The sequence below is a fragment of the Apodemus sylvaticus genome, chromosome 11, assembly GCF_947179515.1.
Source record: "Apodemus sylvaticus chromosome 11, mApoSyl1.1, whole genome shotgun sequence".
Taxonomy (NCBI): Eukaryota; Metazoa; Chordata; class Mammalia; order Rodentia; family Muridae; genus Apodemus; species Apodemus sylvaticus.
The window spans coordinates 78,070,670-78,097,156 of NC_067482.1; the positions used below are offsets into that span (position 1 = coordinate 78,070,670).

At 43.3% G+C, this 26,487-nt stretch overlaps 1 protein-coding gene and 1 pseudogene across 14 annotated transcripts in view; both read right to left on the reverse strand.

The window, feature by feature from the left end:
* Positions 1 to 26,487, reverse strand: part of Depdc5 (DEP domain containing 5, GATOR1 subcomplex subunit) — a 123,511-nt gene that overhangs the window by 52,686 nt on the left and 44,338 nt on the right. For 11 of the 14 annotated variants that reach the window (XM_052198164.1, XM_052198163.1, XM_052198162.1 and 8 more), the window contains 10 exons: positions 25,249 to 25,318; positions 23,812 to 23,848; positions 23,010 to 23,130; positions 19,320 to 19,540; positions 13,778 to 13,981; positions 12,466 to 12,601; positions 11,493 to 11,587; positions 4,321 to 4,386; positions 855 to 1,038; positions 255 to 415 (listed from right to left, as the gene is read on the reverse strand). In XM_052198164.1, coding sequence (XP_052054124.1) covers positions 255 to 415; positions 855 to 1,038; positions 4,321 to 4,386; positions 11,493 to 11,587; positions 12,466 to 12,601; positions 13,778 to 13,981; positions 19,320 to 19,540; positions 23,010 to 23,130; positions 23,812 to 23,848; positions 25,249 to 25,318 — 1,295 coding nt within the window. The remainder of the gene's footprint in view (positions 1 to 254; positions 416 to 854; positions 1,039 to 4,320; positions 4,387 to 11,492; positions 11,588 to 12,465; positions 12,602 to 13,777; positions 13,982 to 19,319; positions 19,541 to 23,009; positions 23,131 to 23,811; positions 23,849 to 25,248; positions 25,319 to 26,487) is intronic. The other 3 variants (XM_052198167.1, XM_052198170.1, XM_052198172.1) reach the window with 1 other exon arrangement.
* LOC127696981 (uncharacterized) lies at positions 22,172 to 22,270 on the reverse strand (annotated as a pseudogene).

Here is a 26,487-nt window from a genome sequence, read left to right on the forward strand (position 1 = left end):
ATTGAGAGCAAGCCAGGAAGCAGTACTTCTCCATGGCCTCTGCATCAGCTCGTCTTCAAGTCCCTCCTGCCCTGTGTAAATTCCTGTCCTGACATCCTTCAGTGATGTGTTTAAGCCAAATAAACTGTTTCCTTCCAACTTGCTTTGGGTCTAGTGTTTTATCACAAGAACTAAGACAATAACTGAATGAAAGAAAACGTGCGCTCAGGATTTAGTAGAAAAGAGGGAATATAATTTTAAGGAGAATCACTTACCTCTGCTATAGAGTGGGCTACTGCTCAGTGGGGGTGGGACTGTGGTGTTGGGTTTCTGGGCCTTTGGCTGCACTATGATTTGGTAGCCCTGCATGAGACGCTGGCAAATGAACTCTTCAAACACTTGCTGGGCTGTCATTTGAACACCCTCTTCATCCCTCCTGGAAAAGAAACGAGCGCCTGTGGGTGTGCTTGCTCTGGGCAGTGACACAGACAGCGCTGCATCTCTGCTCTTGTTTCACCTCTTGTCATCACTCCACAGCAGCTCATAAAATCCCCTCACCTGTACACCAGCTTTAGGAGGAATATCAGTTCAACAAGGTAGAGAAAGAAGACAGAAAATAAGAATAACCTTAGAAAATAGAATCAGATGAAGTGTGCCCAAAACAACTGCTTTAGCAAATACATGATCCAGGCAGACAAACTGTTAGTGTCAACAGAACTTAAGAGAAGCTAACAGTTCTTGCATCATCACATTTCCCAAATACTAAAGGAGGACATGGAAGGCATAAAGTCCAGTGTTCTTCTTTCTCTGCATGTGTTCAAATATACCCATAACCCTCTCAAACAAAGCGGATTGCTTTTGTTTCAGGCACTGACCTGTCCATGTCTGCTTCTGGGAGGAGATCATAGCAGCCCTCTGTGTAGTCATTCTGCAGGCCCTGACGGTCCGGGAAGTAGTCAGTGGTGAGGGGGAGGCATGCAGGAGTAGTAAGAGACTTCCAATCCACTCCAACTGTGCAACAGAAGCCTGGCACTACAGGGGGAGCAGACAGTGTCAGAACTGCCTCGCACAACGGGAAAAGGTACATGGAGTCACCACGGCAGGTTTGGATATGGAAGGAAGGGAGAGGGTGTGGGTGAAGTTCATGGTAAAGGTGATCGAAATTGCCAGGGCAGACAGGGAGCAGAGGGAAGGGGATAGGGGAGGGAGAAAGAGAGAGAAACAGAGTTTGTTAGATAACGCAACACATGCTTATCCAATCCCATCATGCAATGGGATTCACAGCCGCTATTTTTCATTTTCTGCTGATCATGAGCTATAGCTGAAATGCCAGTGAGGTTACTGCAGGGCAGGCAGGGTTATATATCAAAGCAAATTAACATTCTGAGGGCAGGAGAGAGGCTCAGGGTAGAGCTTCTCTTTTCGAGTGCTGCAGAGTGTCTGGGTAGGAAAGGAAGAAAGCTCAGCCTAATTGGGAGCAAAATAGCATATAGCAGCAGAAACAGGAACACTTTCAGAACCATAGTAATAGATTCAGAAGGATAGCAGGGAAAGCCAGAGGAGGATGTGTGGGACAGTTACAAGGCTGGGATTTGAGATGTGAGTTTGGCATCTGCTCCCTAGATAAGCAGGTTTCAACACTGGTAACTAACTCCTGACATTCCGACCAGACCAGTCAGTTACAGAAGGCTGTGATGGACAGTGAGAGATGCTGAGGAGCAGCACTGGACTCCACTCACAAGACGCCAGCCATGTACTCCACTGTGAAGACCAGAAACAACGCATATACGGCCAGTACGGCTTGAGCGCAAGACCACTGAGTTAAAGCCCAGAGGACGAACTATGTGGTTTGCTCCACTAGACTCCTGCACTTGTGGAAATATGAGAAATATGGATGCTCTATCAGTGAAACCTAGAGGCAGCTCTGACAGTCCTTGCCCTGCCCTGCACTCTAGCTTACATTTACCGCATGTGATCTCTCTGACTCTTTAATCAAGATGCCGTCCACCACCATGGGATACCAGAGCCAGCACCACAATAATCTCTCTCCCCTCCTTCTTCCTCTCCCAGAGGCATCCCAGGTTAGCCTTGAACTTGTAATCCTTCTGGAACTTGCAGAAGGCTGGGGTACAATGTGCCCTACACACCAGGCTTTAAACCACTTTAACACATAAGTGTTTCCCCTCAAGTGTTTCATTTGAATGATGAAAATAGACAGGTAGCTATCTCTCTAAGTAGAACTGACTCAATCTTTAAGATCCTTTAAGGGAAGACTTCTTTAAAATCTATAGAAGGAAACAAGAGCAACAACAGCCCCTCCATACCTCTGAGTACTAGGTGGGACAGTTGCACACTGCACACTGTAAATGCACGTGCACTGAGCAGTAACAAGCTTACAGCACAGGGGGCCTCCCTGGGGCAGAGAGGACTGACACGGGCCTAACTCCGTCTCTATGCAGGGATCACAGAGTCATTAAGACCTCAGAATTCAAAATACATCCCCAACTTCCCCACATGACAAACAAGAAACTGGGCTTATCCCTACTTCCTGGATAAAACCCCTCACTGCCTTTCTGACTCTTGTAGAAGTGATTTCTGCTGGGCATGATAGCATATGCCTGTGGTCCCAGCACTGGGAAAGCAAAGACAAGATGGTTACTCCAAGTTCAGAACCAGGCTGGACTATATCAAGAAACCCTAGCTTAAAAAAAATCAAAACAACAAACCTGGAAACTATCCACATGGTCACTAATAAAAGTAATTACTGCCGGGCGGTGGTGGTGCACACCTGTAATCCCAGCACTCTAAAAGGCAGAGGCAGGTGGATTACTGAGTTCGAGGTCAGCCTGGTCTACAGAGTGAGTTCCAGGACAGCCAGGGCTATACAGAGAAACCCTGTCTCAAAAAAAAAACAAAAACAAAAAACAAACAAACAAAAGCACCAAATAAATAAATAAATAAATACTAAAACCCAAATATAATCATATGTTTGATGATATAATTAAAAATAACTTCACATTTTCTGCATTTTTTGTTTCGAGACAGTGTCTCACTGTATAGCCCTAGCTGGCCTGGAACCCCTACTTACTCCAGGTTTCCCAAGTGCTGGGATTAAAGCCCTGTGTTACCACACTAAGCTTAATAAAATTTAAACAAACAAACAAAGGGGGCAGGGGAGAGAGTTGGCTCGGTGGTTAAGAAGAACCCTTGTTTTTGCAAAGGACCAGGGTTTGATTCTCAGCAACCACGTGGAGGCTAACCACCTCCTCAAGCACCAGGCATGCATGTGGTACACAGACGTACATGCAGACAAAACACTCATACAGACACAACAATAAAACACAAAATAAAAAAAACAAAGAAAGAGGGCTGTAGAGATAGCTCAGCGGTTAAGAGCACTGACTGTTCTTCCAGAAGTCCTGAGTTCAGTTCCCAGCAACCACATGGTGGCTCACAACCATCTGTAATGAGATCTGATGCCCTCTTCTGGTGTGCCTGAAAACAGCTACAGTGAACTCAAATACAAATCTTAAAAAACAAAAAAAACAAAAAACCACAAACCTAAAAAAAAAGAAAGAAAAAAGAATAAGCTTTCGGGACTGGCATGATGGCTCGGTGGGTAGAGGCACTTGCCACCAAAGCTGATAAGCTGTGTTTGATCCTTGGGTCCACCCAGCAGAAGGAGAGCCAGCTCACATGGTTGACCTCTGGCCTCTATGCACATATGCTATGGCATATGAGGGCCATCACATAACTATGTAAAATAAATACTTTTTGACTTAAAAAATGAGTAATAGGGACATGAAAAATTGTAAAAGGATTAAGTTCATCAATCATCGATAGAGACGAAAGCCTCGGAGCTGCACACCCATAGCCACACAGATTCAGTGTGTGCAGTGGTAAGTGGTCCCCTGTATTCTAGTAAAGGTGGTCTGAAACTGGTCAGCTGTTTAAACAGACAGATGTGACCCAAACAGACATTAACTAGCCAAATATTTTCAACTCTAAGTGTATCTGAAGACTGTAGTAACAGCCCATTGTTTCTTGCTGATTTTTTTTTCATGGTCAGTATCAGGTCTAAGAGCTAAGGCTGGCTTCCACCCAGCACGAGGGTCTTCTTGGAAAGCCTACTCTTTCCTGTGTGCCCCGGAGCACACATTCTGGAGTGGGTCATTCAGCCCACTTCTCTCACTTGTCATTTGAGACACTCAGAGTCCCTTGCTTCCTATCACATAGAACGTGGCTGTCTGGACTGTTGTTTTCCCACAGAGCTTGCTCCTGCCCTCACTGCCCCACAGTCCTCATGGCCTGTCCTCCCACTAGTCCGTCAGCCCCTCTTACTTGGGTCTGCTGAGGTAGAAACACCGTCCTCTAGAGAGTCCTTGATCTGGGTCCTAGAATTCACACCTAGAGAAAGAAAAAGCAGCTTGTCTGAATCAAAAGTTACTCAACAAAAAAGTTCTTATAGTTGTGGTTGAAAAAGCTCAAAAATAAAGTAAAAAATACAAACACAAACCATGCGCCAATTCTGAACTGGGTATTTCAAATGGCCCAAAAATATCAACCACAGAAAAAATAGGAAGAGCTGAGAATCTGGGAACGAGCCAGAACGTCAATGTTATCAATACCATTCTTTTTGTCTAATAGGCTTTTTTTTTTTTTTTACACAAAGCAAATTGCTACTTATTTTGAAGAAATTGACATATTTTAAAATCATTTCAACTAATTAATTTTTAGCCCACATAAAATAACCTAATTACATTTTGTACACCTTGTTTAACCTTCACTTCTATAACTCTTTCCAAAATTATAGCTTTTAAGAATATAACATGAGCCGGGCGGTGGTGATGCATGCCTGTAATCCCAGCACTCTGGGAGGCAGAGGCAGGTGGATTTCTGAGTTCGAGGCCAGCCTGGTCTACAGAGTGAGTTCCAGGACAGTCAGGTCTATACAGAGAAACCCTGTCTCAAAACAAACAAACAAACAAAAAAAATTTACTATACTTGACAGACTAACAAAGATTCTATCTACCTAAATCTAATTAGTCTAAAAAATATTTAAAATGAAACTCGAATATGAAATGACACAGCTAATTTAAAAAACACACACAAAAAATGTCACTTAGAAAACATAACTATTTAATAAAAAAGCAGACTATAAACAGGAATTGGAAAGGGCCAAAAAATAACCAACATTAGCTGTCTCCACAGAGCAAGCTTAAGGGAGGAGGTGAGTGAAAAGCAGACCTTTGGCTGCATTTTTAAGATTGTTTTTAAGTGTCTGAGTCCCTGCTCTTACTGTGTGCGTCTTGTGTGTGCCTGAAGCACATGGGGGCTAGAAGAGGACATCAGATCCTCACAGACATCTGCGAGCCACGTGGGAACGAGGAATGGAACCCAGGTCCTCTGCAAGAACATCCCCGACTTAACTGCTGAGCCTCTCTCCAGCCCCAGAATTTGAACTGTTTACTCCATATATTTCTTTGTCACCTGAATCTCTCTCAACCATAACAAATATTTATAAATTCCTTGTGAACCTTTAGAAAAAAATAAGCAATAACATAGGAGAAAGCACTTGAAAAATTACATAATCTGGAAAAAGGAATTGCATCTGGAATATAAAGAGATCTCTCAAAACTCAAGAGGAAGAAAATTAACAATCCAATAACTAAATGAACAAAATGTTTGAATGGACTTCAACACCATACACAGAAGGCAAACGAGCAGACTTAAAGGGATTCCACACCAGTGTCCACGTAGGAAGCAGCACACGAACTAGTGACATGCATGCCTCGGCTCTGGTTTTTGTTATTATTTCAAGGCAGGGTCTCCTGTGTCCCTCGCTGGCCTCACCCTTGCTTGAGGAGAGGATGATCCTGAACTTCCCATCCTCCTTCCTTCGCCCCAAGGCTCAGCCCAGTTTGTCTGTTTACTTACTCAATTTTACAAACATGTCTACATGTATGTTTGGGCACTGTATTCATGCCTGGTGTCCACAGAAGAGAGATCAGACACCCTGGTATTTGAGTTACACTTGGTTGTGAGCTACCATATGGAAGCCCCAATCCTCTATAAAAGCAACAAAAGCTCCTAACTGCTAAGCCAACACTGTAAAGCCCCAAGCCCAGTTTCTTTTCCTTCCTTCCTTTCTTCCTTCCTTCCCTCCCCCCAACCCCCCTTTGGATTTTTCCCCCTCTTATTGAAAATAAAAGCTGGGGGCGGCTGAAGAGATGGCTCAGTGGTTAAAAGCACTGACTGCTCTTTCAGAGGTCCTGAGTTCAAATCCCAGCAAGCATATGGTGGCTCACAACCATTTGTAATTGGATCAGATGCCTTCTTCTAGTGTGTCTGAAGACAGCTACAGTGTATTCATATGCACAAAACAAACAAACAAACAAACAAATAAATATTTTAAAAAGGGAAGAAAAAGCCAGGGATGGTGGTACATCCCTTTAATCCCAGCACTCAGTGGACAGAGGCAGGTTGATTTTGAGTTCAAGGCTAGACTGGTCTACAGAGTGAGTTCTGGGACTGCCAGAGCTACACAGAGAAACCCTGTCTCAAAACAATCAAACAAACAAGATTTTTTTCCTCACATAATATCTTTTTGTTTGTTTGTCTGCTTTGTTTTGTTTGGTTTTGTTTTTTTCAAGACAGGGTTTCTCTGTGTAGCCCTGGCTGTCCTGGTGTGCCACCACTGCCTGGCTTCTCACATAATATCTTAATTATTGCTTCCCTTCCCTCTACTTCTCCTGGTTCCTTCTCACCTCCCCTCTCATCTGGATCCATTTCCTTTTGTTTCTCATTAGAAAGCAACATGCTTCTAAGGAGTAATAACAAGATATAATATAAACAAAGATAAGATAAAGAAAAACCAAAAACTAATACATAAGAATAGAACAAAACAAAGGAAAAGAGCCTAAGGAAAGGCACAAGAAACAGACAGAGATCCTGAGACCACTCACTTACACACTCAGGAATCCCATAGAAACACTGACCTGGAAGTACTATATACACAAAAGGACATATGGTGATAGATAGAAAGATAGATAGATAGATAGATAGATAGATAGATAGATAGATAGATAGATAGATAGATAGAGGATGAATGGGGAGGGAGCATAAAACCCTGAGTTTGATCCCCAGGACACATAACCAGATTTGGTGATAGACATATACAGTCCCAGCATTTCAGAGGTAGAGGCAGGAGAATTATAAACTCAGGGCTATCCTCGTCTACATAGTAAATTTAAAATTCAGCCTATAATATAAAAAAGTCCCTATATACAACACAAAACAAATGGTATAAAAAGACTGCCTAACTCTTTGAAAAAGTGAATCCAGTAAATTGTTCAACAAGGTTATTAGCGAGAAGAGCATCAGAAAAAAATTAAATAATTTTTCAGTGACAAAAAGCTCACTGCTACATTTACATATAACATATAACATACACAAGGCCCTGGCTATGATCCCAGGACTACAGATAAAAAAGGACACCCACTTAACATCAAGTGTACTCTGTGCCAGAACTACCTCAAGCTCTGGAGATAAAAAAAGCATGAGCAAAACAAAAATGTTTCTCATAATGGGGGAAATTTAGACGACTAGATTTTAGCCCTGAGGCTCATTTGGTCAAGAACACAGTGGAGCGGAGCTGGAGGAAGGGCTGAGACTCTGCGTGTGCCTGAGCTAGCAAGTGAACCACAAGACAGAAGAGTAAGGAGAAGCAGAAGAGATCTGAAGCTTACCTGAGAAACAAGGCTCTAACAGGCCGTTGGCCTTATAACATAAGCTTGTAATGCCTTAGCCTTGAAATGTTAGTCAAGAAGCCCTTAGACAGCTTTGTATAAATACGTTTTGTGATCTGACTTCTAATTTATTTAGAATATTTACAAAACGGGCTGGAGAGATAGCTCAGCACTTCAGAACACTGTTCTGCCTGCAGCCATGAGTGCTGGATGGAGTTCAGATCCCAGCATCCACATCAAGCCAGGCGTCCCTCACTGCAAACGCCTATAAGCCCAGCTCCTAGAGGGGCAAAGAAGTATCCCTGGTTTGTAACATAGCCGAGAAGGTATGAGTCCCAAGTTCAGGCACAGAGCCTGCCACAAAGATATGGATGAAAAGTAATAGGACACCTGATGCCCTCCCTCTCCCTGCCTCTGCATGTGCACAACTGTGTGCATCTCCACCCAACATATGTTCACACACTCACATAAGCGCATATACACAAACACAAACAAACAAAAAACAAAAAACAAACAAACAAACAAACACATCTTTAAAAAAAGAGAAGAAGCAGTATGAAAGAGCAAAAGAGAAAGCTAAGACCAGCTAACAGACTACAGACTAGGCCAGGACAATAAAGATAAGGTTCTAAAGATACCATAAGAGAGACTGAACGCTAATTGATTATTGTATATGGAAATAAAACTTATCAAGTTTTAATTTAATTTCCTTTTGTGTTCATTAAAATAAATGATTTATCAGGTAACCTAGGTTCAAAGATGAAACAATTCCCATGTAGTTACAGACCACTTCCTGATGACCTCTGGTCCTTTTTAAAACCTACACTACAGGTCATAAGGGGATAGGAAAGGAAAGAGTAAGCCTTTACAACTATATCACCCCAACCAGAAAAACAACCTAAGGAGCCCAGTTTCTAAGAAGCTTAACACTGTAAATGCATACCCACACATACACACAAAAGCAAACACAAATACTCAAGTACAAATTAAACACTAATTTTATTGGTCATCCTAAAGCTTCTCACATGACAGCATAGTCTTCAAAATAAAACTTTATCAATAAATATGCCTAACACTATGGGGAAACAAGTAGCAATAAACACTTTAAGTCTAGTGGGGAGACAGACATAGACACCAACACTGGATAGGCTAGTGATGCACTAAGTTGTCCAGCTGCAATTCACATCAGGAGCTGTGTGGGAACAAGTCTAACATCTCTTAGGAAGCATGAGATGGAAAGGAAACCTCAAGGAGAAGCTGCAGAAAAGGAGGCGCACTTGAAGCTGAACCATCTTGGACAAAGGATGTCAAGACTGCACAGAAGAATGAAGACCATGGCTGGGATGTAAGAAAATCCACATATTATTTACAACACCTCCCATTTGTTAACCACCCATGTCTGCCTGGCACTGTTGAAAGCACTCATGTGGACTGTCACTTTTTGTTTGTTTGTTTGTTTTTGTTTACATTTTCATTATATTCTCTTCAGAATAAAAAACTGAGGTATACAGAAGGTAGGAACCAGCCCAAAGGGCTCACTACTCATTGTGAAGTGAGTCTCATGTCCTAAGATCCTAGAGCTTGCACTTTTTCCATACTCAACACATTGATAAAGTAGAGTCAGGTGAGGACATGAAGGGACACGGGAGACAGGTGATGACGGGTGCCTGTTGGAAGAAGCTGGTCAAAACCATTTTGAAATACATCATTGGTGACAGCATGGTAGTTCCCTGAAGAAGAGAGGAACAGAGCAGGAAGAGCTATTGTGGTCATCCTGAACAGAGACAATAAAGGGCTCAACAAAAACAGTAAGAAGGGAGCTGAGGAGCCACCATCAGAATGGGAAGGCAGAAGAAAAGGAAAGGTGGGCAAAAGAACAGCACAACTGGGTCCAGACATCACATCCACAAGGAGGCACCTGCCAGCCACCAAGAACAGCAGTCCGTCAGTTAGGCAGACTGACAACTTAGAAGACCAAGGAGGAAAGGATGATCCAGAGAGCCAGGCTGCAGGCAAATCTTTTCCCAATGCCTGTCTGTTTTTGTCTGCCTGCCTGCCTGTGTGTGTGTGTGTGTGTGTGTGTGTGTGTGCACATGTGTGCCAGGAAACTCTCGGCTAAGAGGATATGACAATATCACCTAAAGACCTTGCACACCGTCTTTAAATCAAGACTCTTTTAAAGCTTACTGTGTTCTCAACAGGAACCTTTTAAAATTCCAAAGGCTACATGTGGTATCTCAGCAATACTCCAGGTCACTGGGCTCCCTGGTGCTGGCTACTACCATCTGGGTTCAATTAATTCTTCCCGCTTCTAATCACTGGTCAAGCTAGGTCCAGAAACCCAGATCAGCCCTCCTTAGTAACCTTGTACCCCAAAGCTAGGAAAACTTCCTACTTTTGCCAAGTGATAGACACTGCCTTTGTAACATTCTGCAGGCACTTGAGAAAATCTTGCAGCCATTTAAGCACCCTGATTATATGGCTGAAAGTATTTCCACAGTACCAAACTTTTGCTTGTTTCTCATTTAAAATGAATGAATGAACTGAATGAGACTGTAACCACTCTGGGATTCTCTTACTGTCACTTGCATAAGCTCTAGGAATATAGCTAGATTAATCTACCAGTGACTAAAACAATATCATCGGCCCCTTTACACAGCTTTACTTTCCAAATTCTTTTCTTTTTTTCTTTTAATTTACAGAACCCCTGGAACTGGAGCTGCAGACAGTTGTGAGCTGCCATGTGGGTGCTGGGAATTGAACCTGGGTCCAGGGAAGGAGCAATGGTTGCCCTTAACTGCTGAGTCATCACTCCAGCCCCTACTTTCATAAACCTTAAGCCAAGTTCTAGAAATACAAGTCAATTTATAGGACACAGACATGATGAAGCAGTCACCTTGTTGTTTAAATCTTTCCACACTCATCTTGTAAAATACCTGCTTTGCAGAAGAGGCAGCCTTCTAAACTCATGTGCCCCTGATACTGTGATGAGAATGCTCACACGAGGGTACCTGGGCTGCTGTGAGTGATTAGTTCAGTATCTCTGTCTGTCTAGACATCAACTGACCATGTAAACTGTACTTAGTAATACACGCCTTCCTGGGATTGCTGGAGGATAATAAAAGTGTGTCAGAAAGAATGAAAAAGAAATGTGCACTCCACCCTTCATCTGCACTTAGATCTATGCCTTCTAACTTTCCATCAAACCAATTTCCACCCCTTCAAGCCTGAGAAGCTCTTTTACTTCTCAACATAACCACATCGCCTCCCTCTGCCCTCTTTCTTTTGAGAGAGTATCTTATTACATAGGATTGGCAGGCCTAGAACTCACTATGTAGACCGGGCCAACTCACAGAGCTCTGCCCGTCTCTGCCTCTGGAGTACTGGGACTGAAAAGGTGTATGCCACCACCCACAGGATGATGTAACAGAGGTCACAATGTTCCCCTGTTGGCCTGTTGTTCCATGAGGGTACAGACTACTCCTACTCGGACTCTGGTGCTACCCTCGGCACCTCACAAACCCTCAGTTAGGACTCCCTGACAAAGCAATGATAAATATGTCTTGACCAACATGCTCTCAGCTAAAAATACAATGCGCAGTCCATTTATAATCCATGTATTACAAAGCATAGCTTCTAAATAGGTCACCCAGAGTTGTGGCTGAAAAGATCCCCAAAATAGACATGGTCCTGCCTTTCTGGCCTTTGTGTCACTTCTAGATGTGAGGCTGCTCAGAGCATCCCAACTCTTCTTAGATGAGTTACCTGTGCCACTGTTGCTAAGCAAGCTGACAGAAAGCTCTTCCGTTCCACTGAAGTTCAAGGACATGCTGTCACCAGGCTGGCGGGAAGTGCTGTGCCTGCAGAGAACAAAGCCAGGCCACCTGGCTTAATTAATGTAGATCATCACATTTTTTTTCCTGCTCACCCTGTATCCTATCGTGTGGGAGAGGACATATGGGAAAAGGAAAAGATCATGAAAAACAGGCCTGATATTCAGTCCTTAGGATCCATCAAAGCATCACATAGTGCGTCATTCTGTGGCAGCCTTGGACACCCTCCATTGTTGCTTATCTACCACCACGCTAGATCCTTTCTACCCCGTGTCTCCCCACTTAATAACAAAGGAAAGATATAAAATGCTCGAATGGATGTACCAGAGTAAACCTGGTGAAGAGGGTGACACACTGTCCAGACCTCCCATGAACAACCCCCAGCAAAGAAGATGCCCAGTGTCTAAGGAAGGGACCAAGAAGGATGCTCTTTGTAAAGTATTTCCTAAAGCAATTTAGGACCAGTGTGTCCAGGCGGAAACCGGGGTGATGCACATCAGGCTTAAGTGACTTTCTTCTTACACTGACTCTTCAGAGGCTTTATAAGGCTTTTGTTCAAAAACCAACATGCCAAGTCACCGGAAGGCTGTCTAAGACAACCTGTCCCAGTGTTCCATAGGCAAACTTTGAGATAAAAAAGAGATAGCTCATTTGTACCTTTGACCAAGGTTTGGAAGAAAATTAGGAAGTTTACAAAATATAAGCTCAAAATATACCTGAGCAGGGTCTTGGTAATATTATAGGCAAAGTGCCAGGCTGATTGCTTGTACCATGGATGGGAATGACACTGGCTGACCAAGGAGGGTCCTGCCCGAGTGTGTTCTAAGTCACTGTGTGTCATTTCATCAGCCGGCTGTTCAGCGCTGTGCTGGGCTACCGTCCAGAGCATGGTGCCAACCCCTCACCTTCCAGCCGCTTCATGGTATGCCAACTCCAGCAGCTCTGCAGAGGAGTGGGTGGGGTCCCTCTGCCTGCTGCCCTGCAGCTCTGCCATGTTTTGCCGGGTTTGATGATGGATCTGGATGGCCTCTCCAGAAGGTCCTACGCACACAAAGAACCACTGAATGTTATTCCCACCTGACAGCTCAGGCTGCACACAAAAAACATACTCTTCCTTCTTCCCAACTGCTGGGATACTGGAGAGATCTGACAAAGAGCACAGCAAAAGGAACATACATAAGGGACTATCAGGCTCCCACAGAGGCTTCCTCCAAGCAGGCCCCATGCTTTATCATGTCATGTGTTAGGAACATCTGGAACCTTCAGTTTCATGAATACTATGAAGATGCCACACAGAAAAAGACAAGTATAAAAGGACTAAAAGATGACAAGAGAAGGAAACAAAAACAAAAAAATGAAATAACAAGCCAGGCATAGTGGCACACTCTTAGTACACCTCTTTCCCAGCACTTGAAAGGCAAAGGCACGGATCTCTGAATTCAAGGCAAGCCTGGTCTACAGAGTGAATTCCAGGGCAGCCAGGGCTACACAAAGAAAACCTAGCTCAAAAAAAAAAAACCAAATAAAGCGCAAGCAAGCAAGCAAGCAAACGCGCACACACACACACCACACGCACTCATGCACACACACACACACACACACACACACACACAAAATCAGCAACAACAAAAGCAAACCAAAAAGTAACAAGTGTAACTCTAGGAATCAATGGTGCTTAAGCACAAAAAAAGACAGAATTAAAAGAGGTCAGATTTTGGGCGGTGGTGGTACACACCTTTAATCCCAGCACTTGGGAGGCAGAGGCAGGAGGATTTCTGAGTTCAAGGCCAGCCTGGTCTACAGAGTGAGTTCCAGGACAGCCAGGGCTACACAGAGAAACCCTGTCTGGAAAAACCAAAAAAAAAAAAAAAAAAGGAAAAATAATTATTTTTATTCACCTGTCGTAGGCCCCTGAGAAATGACAAAGTGACCTAAGTGGGTGGAAATGAGGCCGCCAGGAAAGCACAGGCCCTTTCACACAAACAAACAAAGCCCTTAGGTTAACACAGCTGATAGTTACAGAGCTTGCTCTCAAGTGTGTGTTCAAAGGCTCCGCTGAGAACCCTGTGAAAAGCCCGGCAGGCATGTCCATCTCGCTGGCCGACCAAGGGGTTCACAGAAGCTGAGGTACTTGACTAAAGTCACATGGGTGATTAGTGCTAAGGACCAGAGCTAGGAACTCACAGTCCAAGGCTCTTACCTGAGCAGCCATCTTACCTACAGGGAAAGTGTGCATCCAGCGCCTTCGGTTGGAGGTGAGCTTCATGGGCATTCTTGAGGGGGCAAAGGGGTTAATCAGTGCTCTCTGAGGTGTGTATCCTCCAGGTCGGACATGCAGCATGGACTCTGCACTGCCCACGTGGAACCTTCCTGGTGCACTAGAGTCCCGCTGGGGTGGTTCTATCATGTTCTCCAAGACATCTGCTGGCCATCATGGAGTTGAACAAAACAAAGCACAAAGCCACAATGAAATCAGAATTTAGTAGATGGATGAGTCAAGGCTAGCAAAAACCTAGGACATCATAAATATCAGAAGTAAGAGAATGAGTGAAACTGTGAATGAAGAAATAAAACATGTTTAGGTTTGCTTATTTTTCAAGTATTTTGAAGACCTGTCGCCGTGAAGACACACACAAACCTAACGGATTCCCCTATCTTGCTAGGGGGCTATGAACACTGGGCTGGATGCAGTGAGTATGATGGGGGTTGAGTTATCTTCCTTGGGAATGGGGTCAATATATTCTCTATGTGGGCAAAGCAATACAAATTAATGTTTGAGCCCAGTATAACAGCACACACCTATAGTCCCAGCACTTGGGTAGCAGAGACAGGCAGATTTCTGAGTTCAAGGCCAGCCTGATCTACATATGGTGAGCTGCAGGCCAGAAAGGCTGTTCTGTGCGACCCTGCCTGGAAAAATCAAAGGGGTTATAGAACAAGTCTGCTCACAAACACTGTCTGTTTTTCTTTCCTTCTTTCTTCTTTTCTTTCTCTCTGAATGTATTATTTATTGAGGCTAATTATTGAGACTGGTCAGAGTACACAGTGATGTCCTCTATCAAAGCAAAAACGACCTTTCACTACAACACACACATTACATTGGTAAATTCACGGTTGAACTGGCACTCAGAGTGAGGAGTCCCTCCCTTGTTTCAGACTCAAGCATGCTTATGTCATGTGTCCTCAAATAGCTGCTGCCCTAGTTTAGTGTGGCCCCTGGCTCTGTGTAGAGAAAGGTCCCTCCTGTGCTCTGCTGGATGTGTTCCTGATTTGATAATGCTCTGCTGTCTGTCCAGTGCTTCTATCTGCTACTTGGTATTTGTCCTTTTATTTTTGCTGCTTAATATGTTAACTCATTCAAAACTGAAAGTATAGTCATTGATCATTTTCTGAACCAAACAGAATACACTGTACACTAATGAATGGTGCTTTGATTTATCAAATAGAACATGTGGCCTAATTAATTACTATGAAAGTGAAAGAAGAAAGTCAGCTGGGTAGGATGTTGCTCGTCTACAGTCCCGGCACTCGGGAGGAAAAGGCAGGAGGATTGCTTCAAGTTCAAGGCTAACTTGGGCAATAGTAAAATGAGAGTCTGAAAAGGGGGCTGGCAAGACGGCTCGGCAGGTGAGGGAACTCGTCACTAATCCTGGTGACCGGTGTTTAATCCGAAGGACACACATGATAGAATGACTACACAGTGAATCTGAAGCCAGCCTGGGCTATATGAAACCTTGTCTCAAAAATGCAGAGAACATTTTAAAATAAAATACTCTTTGCATTTAAGATATAAATACTGCTGATGTAGGTGATGTAGGTTATACTCTCTAATCATATAAATAAATACCTGCTTTTTTCTCCTTTGAAATTTCTTGCTTTCAGCTAGTTTTAAAAAATATCCAACCATCAAAAATATTTATAGGCATATACAGCACAACATCATGGTTCCTCATTGATAAATGCACCTTGTTGCCAAATGGTTGGGTCCCAGGAGCTCAAAGTTTCCACTGTTAACAAGCTAGGCCATGGAAAAGCCTCCCTGCCTATTAGGACTCCTTCCACAGCAAGAGGGGGCAACTGGGAGCATACGTATTGCTGAGGCTGTAAAAACAATCAGACAGAAGTGCATCCACCCACACATTCTTAAGTAATGGAATTTTAGAGGACAATGATGAGCAGAGGGGAGGGCTCTGCATGCTTGCACGAGGGAGGGGGAACAACAGCTTTGCTCTTGAGCTTTCTCTCCTCAGGGTACTAGGGATTGAGACTTCTGCATGGTTGGTGAACGCTCTCCCACTGAACCAAATTCCCAAACACCCCCACTTTTTTACTTTTTACTTTTTGAGGCAGCGTTTCTTCATCGCTCAGGCTGGGCTTGAACCACCATGCAGCCCAGACAGGCACTGAACTTGTGACCCTCCTGCCTCAGCCTCCCCAGAAGCTGTGACTATGGACCTGTGCCACCAGGCCTGGCTGCACAACTATTCTTTCTTTCTTGTTTCTTTATTTTCTGAAACAGGATTTCTCTGTATGGTAGCTCTGGCTGTCCTAGAACTTGCTTTATAGACCAGGCTAGCCCAGAACTCAGAGATCTGCCTCTGCCTTTGGAGTGCTGGGATTGAAGGAGTGTGTCACCACACCCAGCTCCCTGTTCTGTGTTTTAATTGCAGTTGTGGTAAGATGAACCTTTACATGATAAAAACACACAAAACATATGAGTGCAGCATAAGTGAGTAAGCTCTATGAATTGTACCAGTGTCAAGTTTCTGGCTTTGCTGCTGCACTATAGTCATACACAGTGTTACCACTGGGAAGAGCAGATGTGCAACAATCTTCCTGTATGCCTTTTATTCTCACTTGTTTCAAAAATAAAAGGGCTTTTCTGCTTATTGGTTTGTTTTTTTAAAACAGGGCCTCAACTTTGGAACCCTAACTAGCATTAAATTCACTATGTAAGCCAGGCCAGCCTTGAACTCACAGATCCATCTGAATCCATCTGGAATTTAAGGTGTATGCCACTATGCCATACTTGGTTTTGTCTTTTTAAGTCAGAGGAGCCTATGAACTACAGTTGCAGTTACAGCTGGAGAGACAAGATAGGACACAGGAGACTGGAGAGATGGCTCAGCGGTTAAGAGCACTGACTGCTCTTCCCGAGGTCCTGAGTTCAAATCCCAGCAACCTCAAGGTGGATTACAGCTCTCTGTAATAGGATCTGATGCCCTCTTCTGGTGTGTCTGAAGAGAGCTACAGTATACTCACATACATAAAATAAAAAAAAATTTTTTTTTTTTTGGTTTTTTTGGATTTGGTTTTTTTCGAGACAGGGTTTCTTTGTATAGCCCTGGCTGTTCTGGAACTCACTTTGTAGACCAGGCTGGCCTCAAACTCAGAAATCCACCTGCCTCTGCCTCCCAGAAAAATAAATCTTTATTAAAAGATTTTTAATAAATCTTTTTAATAAAAAAAAAGAAAAGATAGGATACAGGAGGAGGAGGCATGTGATCCCTAGTGTTTGACAGCAGATTAACAATGCAGAGCTGGAGACATGAACAGCACTGCTGCTCTCCAGAGGACCCACATTTGGTTCCTAGCACCCAAGTCAGGCAACTCACAAATGCCTGTAATTCCAGCCCAAGGGTATCCAATCTCTGGCCTCTGCCAACACATACCCACACAGATAACTTGGAAGTGACTAGAGGCACCATGTCAGGTCTCAGGAGCAGTAAAACAGAAGTTCCTAAAGTTTGAGTAAAATAGCTCAAGACCAAGGAGACAGCCAAGGAAGACAAGGCTTTCAAAGGAAGAAAGGGGAGCAGAAGCAACTCAGGAGCTAACTGCCCAGGCCAGGGGGAGGGGTCCTGGCCTCAGGTGCAACTGAGAAATCTGGCAAAAGTAAGCTATTTCATACACCTGACAGTGATCGTCTTACATTCCCATGTAAACATCTGGATTTTCTGCTGTAAGACCTTTTTCTACTAACAGCTAGAACAAAGTGTTATTCTGGAACCTGTTGTACATTATAATAAACTTTATGCAATGGCCAGTTCTCATTTAATTCAGCTACTTATACTGTATTTGTGAATTTGGGGGTGAGAAATGGGGGTTCAAGGCAGAGTTTCTCTGTGTAGCCCTGGACTAGGATGGCCTCAAATTCCAACATCCACCTACCTCTACCTCTGCAGTGCTGGGATCAAAGGTGTGTGCCACCACATCTAGAGCCTGCTGATTCATCTTTGTTGTACTCTGAGGCCTCTAGCACCTTGAATTAAGTCAGCCTGTTTTTTTAAAATAGAGTCTCATAGTGTATCACTGTGTAACTTCAGTCGGCCTGAAACTCACATGTAGACCATGCTGGCCTTGAACTCAGACATCTGCCTGTCTTTGCAACCCCAGTGATGGAATTAAAGATATGCACCCAGCTAAGCCAACTCATTTAAAAGGCAAAAAATAAAATCAAGATTAAGCATAATAAAATCAGAGAGTGAGTGAGAATATATGTCATGTCTGTGTATTTGTGAAGAGACTGATTCAAAGAATCATTCCATCAGCCCAACTTTGAATATTTAATCTTTTATATAGCATATTTGTATATAACCTACTTCACATAATTCTACATTAATTATAACAATTAATACAATGTAAATAGCATGTAAGTATTATTATCTAGGAAGTAATGATAAGAATAAAAAGTCTGGGGCTGGAGAGATGGCTCAGAGGTTAAGAGCACTGACTGCTCTTCCCAAGGTCCTGAGTTCAATTCCCAGCAACCACATGGTGGCTCACAACCATCTGTAATGGGATCTAATGCCCTCTTCTGGTGTGTTTATATAGTGTACTCATATACATAAAATAAAGAAGTAATTTTTTTTAAAAAAGAGAATAAAACATCTGATTATGTTAGTGTACATTTTTTGTACATGAAGTGTTTTCTCTGCATGTATGTCGAGGCACCTCACGCATGCCCAGTGCCTTCAGGTCAGGACAGGACACTGAACCCTTGGAGCCTGAGTCACAGATGAGCTCGTGAGCCATGGTGTGGGTGCAGGGATCAAATCTGGATCCTCTGCAAGAGCAACAATTGCTCTTAAATGACGAGCCACCTCTCCAGACCCCAGTGTGTGTGTGTGTGTGTGTGTGTGCGTGTGCGTGTGTGTGTGTGTGTGTGTTTAACCCACTGCTATTTATTTTATGGATACAGAAACCCATGGTTTTAATATGAGCTGGGCCCTGGTGACAAGGTCTATAAACTCAGCTAACTCTGCAGGCTGAGGCAAGAGGATGGCAGGCCCACAGACTACTTAGGCTATAAAGAGATCTCAAGTCCAACCCGGGGAACTTAATGAGACCCTGTGCCAAAAAGAAAATAAAGAAAATGCCAGACGAGGGATGTAAGTCAGTGGTATGGCCCTTACCCTGAGTTTAATCTCCACTACTGCAAAGAAAGAGCGTAACTATGCAAAGTCAGTTACAAAGGACGCTGTTATTTTAAGTATGGCACAAATGGAGTTGAGAAAATAACAAACCCCTTTGACCCTAGGCCTAAGACAGCACTGTAGATGATGCACAAAAGGTTAAGACATAAATAGTACAATACACATGCAACACCTAATATGATCTATACCCATCTGCTGGCATGGCAATAACTAAAATTGAGACGTGCATCCCACTCCCATCACTTCCTGCCACTCTCACCTCTCAATCCTGCAAAGAAACAGTTCCCAGACCTCCCCAGCTCTGTCTGCTCCAGCACTCTGACCTCGGGTGCTGGTGTAGCCCAATGAGCTGCTGACTTCATACTGGTGCAGGTGGGGGTTCGGGATCATCAGGATGTTGGTGCTCTTGCCCAGGGAGCTGTCATCAGAAGCCTGGCTCCTCACATCCTCAGTGGGCAGTGCACGGCTTGGCAGGGAAGGGCTGGATGAGACATCACAGGAGCTGGCACTTTTGCGATTGTGATTCTCCTGCTCTCTCACAGACCTGACAAGCGAGAGGTAAATTAACGCCATGAAAAGGGCACTTTGACTTTGAGTTCAACATCTACAAAGATCATCAGTTAGATATACTCAGGAAATCAGTATTAAAACTCCCAATATGGGAAATAATGCTAGCCTGGACAGCAAAGTAAGATTTCATCTCAAGAGGAAAAATAGGGACATGGCAGTTTATATATAACCCTGACAATTGAGAGGCTGAGGCAGAGAGGATCACCAGGTTCAAGGCCACTCTACGCTGCACAGTAAATCCATGAGATAATGATCAAAACAAGAAAAAAAAAAAACGTTTAAAAAGGTTGTATTAATTGTGTGTATTAGTCTGTTTAGGGACTGTTTATGTGAATACAGGTGCCCAGAGCTGGAATTACAGGAAGATTGTGAGAGGAACAACTGGGTGCTGGGACTGAACTCAGGTCCTCTGAAAAAGCAGTATGTCTCTCCAGCCCCTACAAAAAAATTATTTGGCCAGAAAGTGGTGGCACATGCCTTTAATACCAGCACTCAGAAGGCAGAGCCAGGAGAGTCTCTCTGAGTTTGAGGCCAGCCTGGTCTATAAGTTAAGTTCCAGGACAGTCAGGGATATGCAGAGAAACCCTACCTTAAAAAAAAAATTGTTAACAGTGTGAACAGCTAACAGTGTGAACAGTTAACAGTGTGAACAGTTAACAGTGTATGCTGAAGCAGGGCTGAAGAGATGGAGCAGTGACAAAGAGCACTCCTCTCGTGCAGAGGACCTACGTTCCCTTCCTCTCACTCACGTCAGCTGGCTCACAAGTCTGTTGACAAGTGTCTAAGTTCCAGGATATCCAACACCCTTCTACAGACACAGATGAAGGCAAAACATCCATACATAAAAAAATAAAATAAATTGATTTTTAAAATGCATTCTAAAATATATATAGATGAAAAGAAAATGAAGTCTAACATTTGCTATAAAACACAGCAGCCAATATTTAAAACGTATTTAAAAATGAGAAAATAATTAGGGACGGGCGGTGGTGGCCCACACCTGTAATCCCAGCACTCTGAGAGGCAGGCGGATTTCTTGAGTTCGAGGCCAGCCTGGTCTACAGAGTGAGTTCCAGGACCACCAGGGCTATATAGAGAAAACCCTGTCTCAAAAAAACAAAAAATCAAAAAAAAAAAAAGAAAGAAAATAATTAGGATATTTTTCTCTCTCCTTATGAGAAGTTTTTACAATAATACACTCATTGAAACATGAAACTTTGTGCAAGAAAGATGTTTCAATGGTTAAGGTAATTGGCTGTTCTTCAAGGAAACCTGAATTCAACATCCAGGACAGTGGCTCACAGCTGTAACTCCCATCACAGGGGATCCAATGCCACTTCTGGAACTAAAAAGCACTTCATGCAGATGGTATATAGTCTTGCACTCAAACCATCCACACATAAAACCATTCACACACTGCCCGGCTAAGTTCAGTTCCTAACATGGGCCAAACAAAGCAAACTAATCTAAGCTAAGCAAAAAAATAGACAATAAAATAAAATTTAGCCGGGTGGTGGAGGTGCACACCTGTAATCCCAGCACTCTGGGAGGCAGAGGCAGGCGGATTTCTGAGTTCCGGGCCAGCCTGGTCTACAGAGTGAGTTCCAGGACAGCTAGGGTTACACAGAGAAACCCTGTCTCAAACAAACAAACAACAAACAAACAAACAAAAACAGAAAGAAAAAAACCAAAACCAAAAACCCAAAAACTTCCCCCTCCCCCTCCACCGCCGCCAAAAAAAAAAACAAAAAAACAAAAAACAATTAGGAGCTGGAAAACTGTCTCAGTGGTTAAGACCATCAGCTGAACCACGTGGCAGTGGTGGTGCAGATTTTTAATCCCAATACTCGGGAGGCAGAGGCAGAGGGATCTCTGAGTTCAAGGCCAGCCTGGTCTACAGAGATAGTTCTAGGAAAGCTAGGGCTACACAGAGAAACCCTGTCATAAAAAGCCAAACAAACAAAAACTAAAACATGTTTGAGAATCTTCCTGTATTTTGAGACAGTACTTCAGGACAAATAAGAGGTGGACAGAGGCTGCAAACGGAATTCTCATGATCTCTATAAGATGGCTTTTTCTGGGGCTAATTTTAAAACATATATACATAGGGCCGGTGAGATGGCTCAGTTATTAAGAGACTGACTGCTCTTCCTGAGTTCAACTCCTAACAACTACATGGTGGCTCACAACCATCTGTAATGGGATCTGATGCCCTCTTCTGGTGTGTCTGAAGACAGCTGTAATGTACTCATATACATAAAATAAATCATCTTTTTAAAAAATTAAGATTTATTTTATGTACGTAAATGTTCTGCCTGCATGTGTGTAGGTACACCACATGTTTGCCTGTAGCACCTGGTGGTCAGAAGACAACTTTGGGCCTCGGAGAGCCTGGAATTCTAAATCTAGATGGTTAAGCAACCACCATGTGGATGCTAGAAACTGAACCTGCGTCCTCTGAATGAACAAGCGCTCTTACGCACTGGTCCACCTCTCTAGCTCCAATCTAAACATCTTCAAAGTTCATTGCATTTATAAAAGTCTCTCAGGTTTCTTTTTGTTTTAGAAGTCTGTTTTAATACAAACAAGTGTTGGAATTAAAAAATAAAAGAAGGAACACTTCACAAATTTGGATGTCTTCCTTATGCAGGGCCATGCTAAGCTCTGTATGCTTCCAATGTTAGCATATGCACTGCCAAAGTGAGCACCCTTCAGGTTTTCTTTTTGTTTGTTTGTTTGTTTGTTTGTTTGTTTGTTTTTGACAGAGTCTCTCTGTAGCCCTGGCTGGCCTGGAACTCATTCTGTAGGCCAGGCTGCCTTGAACTTAGGAACATCCACCTGCCTCTGCCTCCCAAGTGCTGGGAGTGCTATCACAATCTTCAGGTTTTCTTTTTCTTTTCTTTTCTTTTTTTTTTTTTTTTTTGGATTTTGTTTTTTCAAGACAGAGTTTCTCTGTATAGGCCTGGCTGTCCTGGAACTCACAATGTAGATCAGGCTGGCCTCAAACTCAGAAATCCGCCTGCCTCTGCCTCCCAAAGTGCTGGGATTACAGGCATGCGCTACCACTGCCCGGCAAGTTTTCTTAATTAATCTTTTTTCTTGAGATATAATTTCACTATATAACTGAGGCTGGATTTGAACTTGAAATCTGGAGCTGGAGAGATGGCTCGGCGGTTAAGAGCACTGACTGCTCTTCCAAAGGTCCTGGGTTCAAATCCCAGCAAACACAGGGTGGCTCACAACCATCCGTAATGAGCTCTGACACCCTCTTCTTGTGTGTCTGAGGACATATAATCAATAAATAAATCTTTTTAAAAAAAAACGAACTTGAAATCCTTTAACATTTGCCTTCTAAGAGTGCTAGGTTACAGACCTGTGCCACCACCATGTCTGGCCACTAAATAATTTTATATGACCCCACCCAAGAGAATCTGACAGGAAACCTGCAGGTGGCGAGGCGCTGAGCCCGGGATGGCCCAGGCAGCCTGAACACTTGGGCATCATAGGCATCGTAATCTACTTGGATGGGAAGAGTGTTTTCAGATTCCTTTGGAGTCCCAAGAGCTGCAAAACACAAATAATACAATTAAGATAATCTAACAGACACTTAGAGATATCACTAGAGGTATACTTATCTATATAGAGATGACCTAGACGGGCATCAAAATCTGAAAGGCACAAGTGATACTCTACTAACGACAAGACAGAATAATAACCCAACTATCTGGTTAGGACTGACATAAATGCCAAAGTGATGTTAAAATAATATAGAGTTGCCAGGCAGTGGTGGCACACACCTTTAACCTCAGCACTCAGGAGGTAGAGGCAGCTCTATGAGTTCAAGGCCTGTCTAGTATACAGACAAAATTCCAAGATAGCTAGGACTACACAGAGAAAACCCTGACTTGAAAAACAAGACAAACAACAACAATAAAAATACTTATGTAAAAAAAGTATAGAGTTAAAAGAAAGGCAGTGTAAACAGCACATTAATCTTTTATAGCCTTACTTTAAATCCTAGCTGAGCTGGTGGACTATTTTCCACCTGACCCCCCAAAGTGACCCATTCACTGCAGCTTACAGTGAAGGAACAACATCAGCTAAGGACCCTTCCAAAGGTGACATAAGGAACCTGGGTGTCTTGACCGTTATATGAACCTTTTTATATTATTTCACATTATTCTGTTGCCATGAATTAGCTGACTATTTCTAAAAGTGATGAAATAATATGTCAAACATACTCACATGTATCACGGCCATTTTTGGTTTTCTCAGAGGCAGACTGAAAAATTAAGTAGATAATTTATCATTCCTCTGATAGAACAACACAGTATGTGCTACTCCCCACAGCAAAGACCATGTCCTAGCTATCGAGTAACTTATGAAAAGTGGGTGCTAACACTTGACACCTGCCTACCACAGTGTCAAGCCCTGCTAAGTCTTTTAATTCCCACCTTTCATTGATTTATTTCCACAACCTTATCCAGATGGGGCATAGGAGAACTGTATAGGGGAGTATGTTGGCTAATTTTATGACAACTGACACAAGTTAGAGTCATCTGGGAGGAAGGCACCTTGATGGAGAAAATGTCATGTTTTCTTAATCACCACCCTGAGCTGGTGGTCCTGTGTTCTATAAGAAAGCGGCCCGGGCAAGGCAACAGCAGCATTCTTCCATAATCCCCACACCAGCTCCTGCTTCTAGGCCCCTCAGTGAGCTCCCGCCATAGCTTCTCTCAATGGACTATGATTTAGGATTTGTAAGCCAAATAAACCATTTTCTTCCCAATTTGGTTTTAGTTATGGTACTTTGTTAGCAAAAATAAAAACCTTAAGAAAAGATGGTTATTCACCCGGCGGTGGTGGCGCCTGTAATCCCAGCACTTGGGAGGCAGAGACAGGCTGAGTTCGAGGTCAGCCTGGTCTACAAAATGAGTTCCAGGACAGTCAGGGATACAAAGAGAAACCCGTCTCAAAAAACCACCACCACCACCACCACCACCACCAACAACAACAACAATAACAACAACAACAACAAAAGTTTCTGTTGAATCTTTCAAATTTCCCACACCAATAATCAGAAATTATTTTAAAATGATCAAGCTACAAGGAATGGCATAAACATTCGCAGTACACTCGATACTTATGGCTACCCTGCTTTGCCAAAGTAAGGAACAACCAGGAACTCCAACGCCGAAGTTGCCACCTTTCCTAGTATCTAGAATTATTATTAGCATATTTTGTGGTAAACAGAGAAAAGAAACCTCCACATTTAAATTTCTATTAACTTACTAACACAATGTGACCATTTACAATTTTGTATTTCTTCTTTGCTGCAATGTGTAGCCCTCTTATTATCCTTGTCTCAAATAATAGTGGCCTCAGCATTGGAATTAAACCAGTCACATCAACATGAAAGAAACTTCCCCCTGAACTTTACCAGAGCCAGCCAGCCTGCTTTCCTGCTAGGGACTGAATCCAGGGCTTTTTGCCTGCGTGCTTGGGAAAGTGGTCTACGGTGGGCTGTAGTACCAGCTCTTCCTTAGAGTTTCAGCATGAAAAATTTTAAACCTTATCTATGTCCCTAGGCAGGGGAGAGGGAAGGTGGAAGTATTTCAAGATCAGAATAAACGCACAGCTGGGTGACAGCTCCAGAGAGTTGGTCAAACTGGGGAAACATACCTTCTTTCCTGCCAGTTTTATCCGTGGAGTGAAACTGTTACAAAAGAGCTGGCTTTTGGATGTGTAGAAACTGTTTAAAAAAAGAAGAAGAAAGGTCATTAATGTATTATGTATTTATGTTTATGTGTGTTTGGTGTTTAGCCTGCATGTAGGTCTGTGTGAAGGTGTTGGATCCACTGGAACTTGAGTTATAGGCACTTGTAAGCTGCCACGTGGGTGCTAGGAATTGAACCCAGGTCCCCTAGAAGAGCAGCCAGTGATCTTAACCACTGAGTCATCTCTCCAGTCTCAATGTTACGCTTTGTTTTTCAAGACAGGGTTTTTCTGGGTGGTCCAAACTGTTCTCATACTCAGACCCGCCTGCCCCTACCTTCTGAGGGCTGCGATTAAAGATGTCCCCTAGTATACAGGCTTCATTAATCTAAACCTTAAGACAAAGTGCAATCCAGGTGAGCTCAGCACACCTGCGCTTGGTTTTGTTTTAGGTTCACAAATCTTCTCACTAGAGAACCTGATGTGATCTCTGGCAACCTATGGTGGAGGAGAAAATCAACTTCCAAAAGCCATCTTCTGGCCTCCACATATACCACACTCTTAAACACACACACACACACACACACACACACACACACACACACACACACACACACACACACTAAAGCCAAGCAAGGTCACACTCTGGAGGCAAAGGCAGGTAGATCTTTATGAATTAAGAGGCCAGGCTGAGGCGGGTAGTGGTGGTGCACGTCTTTAATCCCAGCACTTGGGAGGCAGAGGCAGGTGGATTTCTGAGTTCGAGGCCAGCCTGGTCTACAGAGTGAGTTCCAGGACAGCCAGGGCTACACAGAGAAACCCTGTCTCGGGGGGGGGGGGGGGGGAAAGAAAGAAAGAAAGAAAGAAAGAGGCCAGGCTGTCTACATAGCAAAGTCTCAGCTAGCCAAGGCTACATAGTGAGACTTTGTCTCAAACAATAACAACAACCAATAATAATAGTAAAAAATTTTAATTCCAACTTCAACAACAGCAATGATTTCAATTGCTGCTCTGGCCCTTTCTCCCCACATGCCATATGCTCACTCTTAAGTGTGCATTAGTCCTAACTGCTAACTAGATCAGAATCTTCTAGGTCGGGAAGGGAAGGGGCGAGAGCGCTTTATATCAGGGTACTTTCATCCTGATGTTGGGTAAATAGTTAGGTCCACAGGAAGTTCTTAGCATCCATTCACTGATCGATACTTA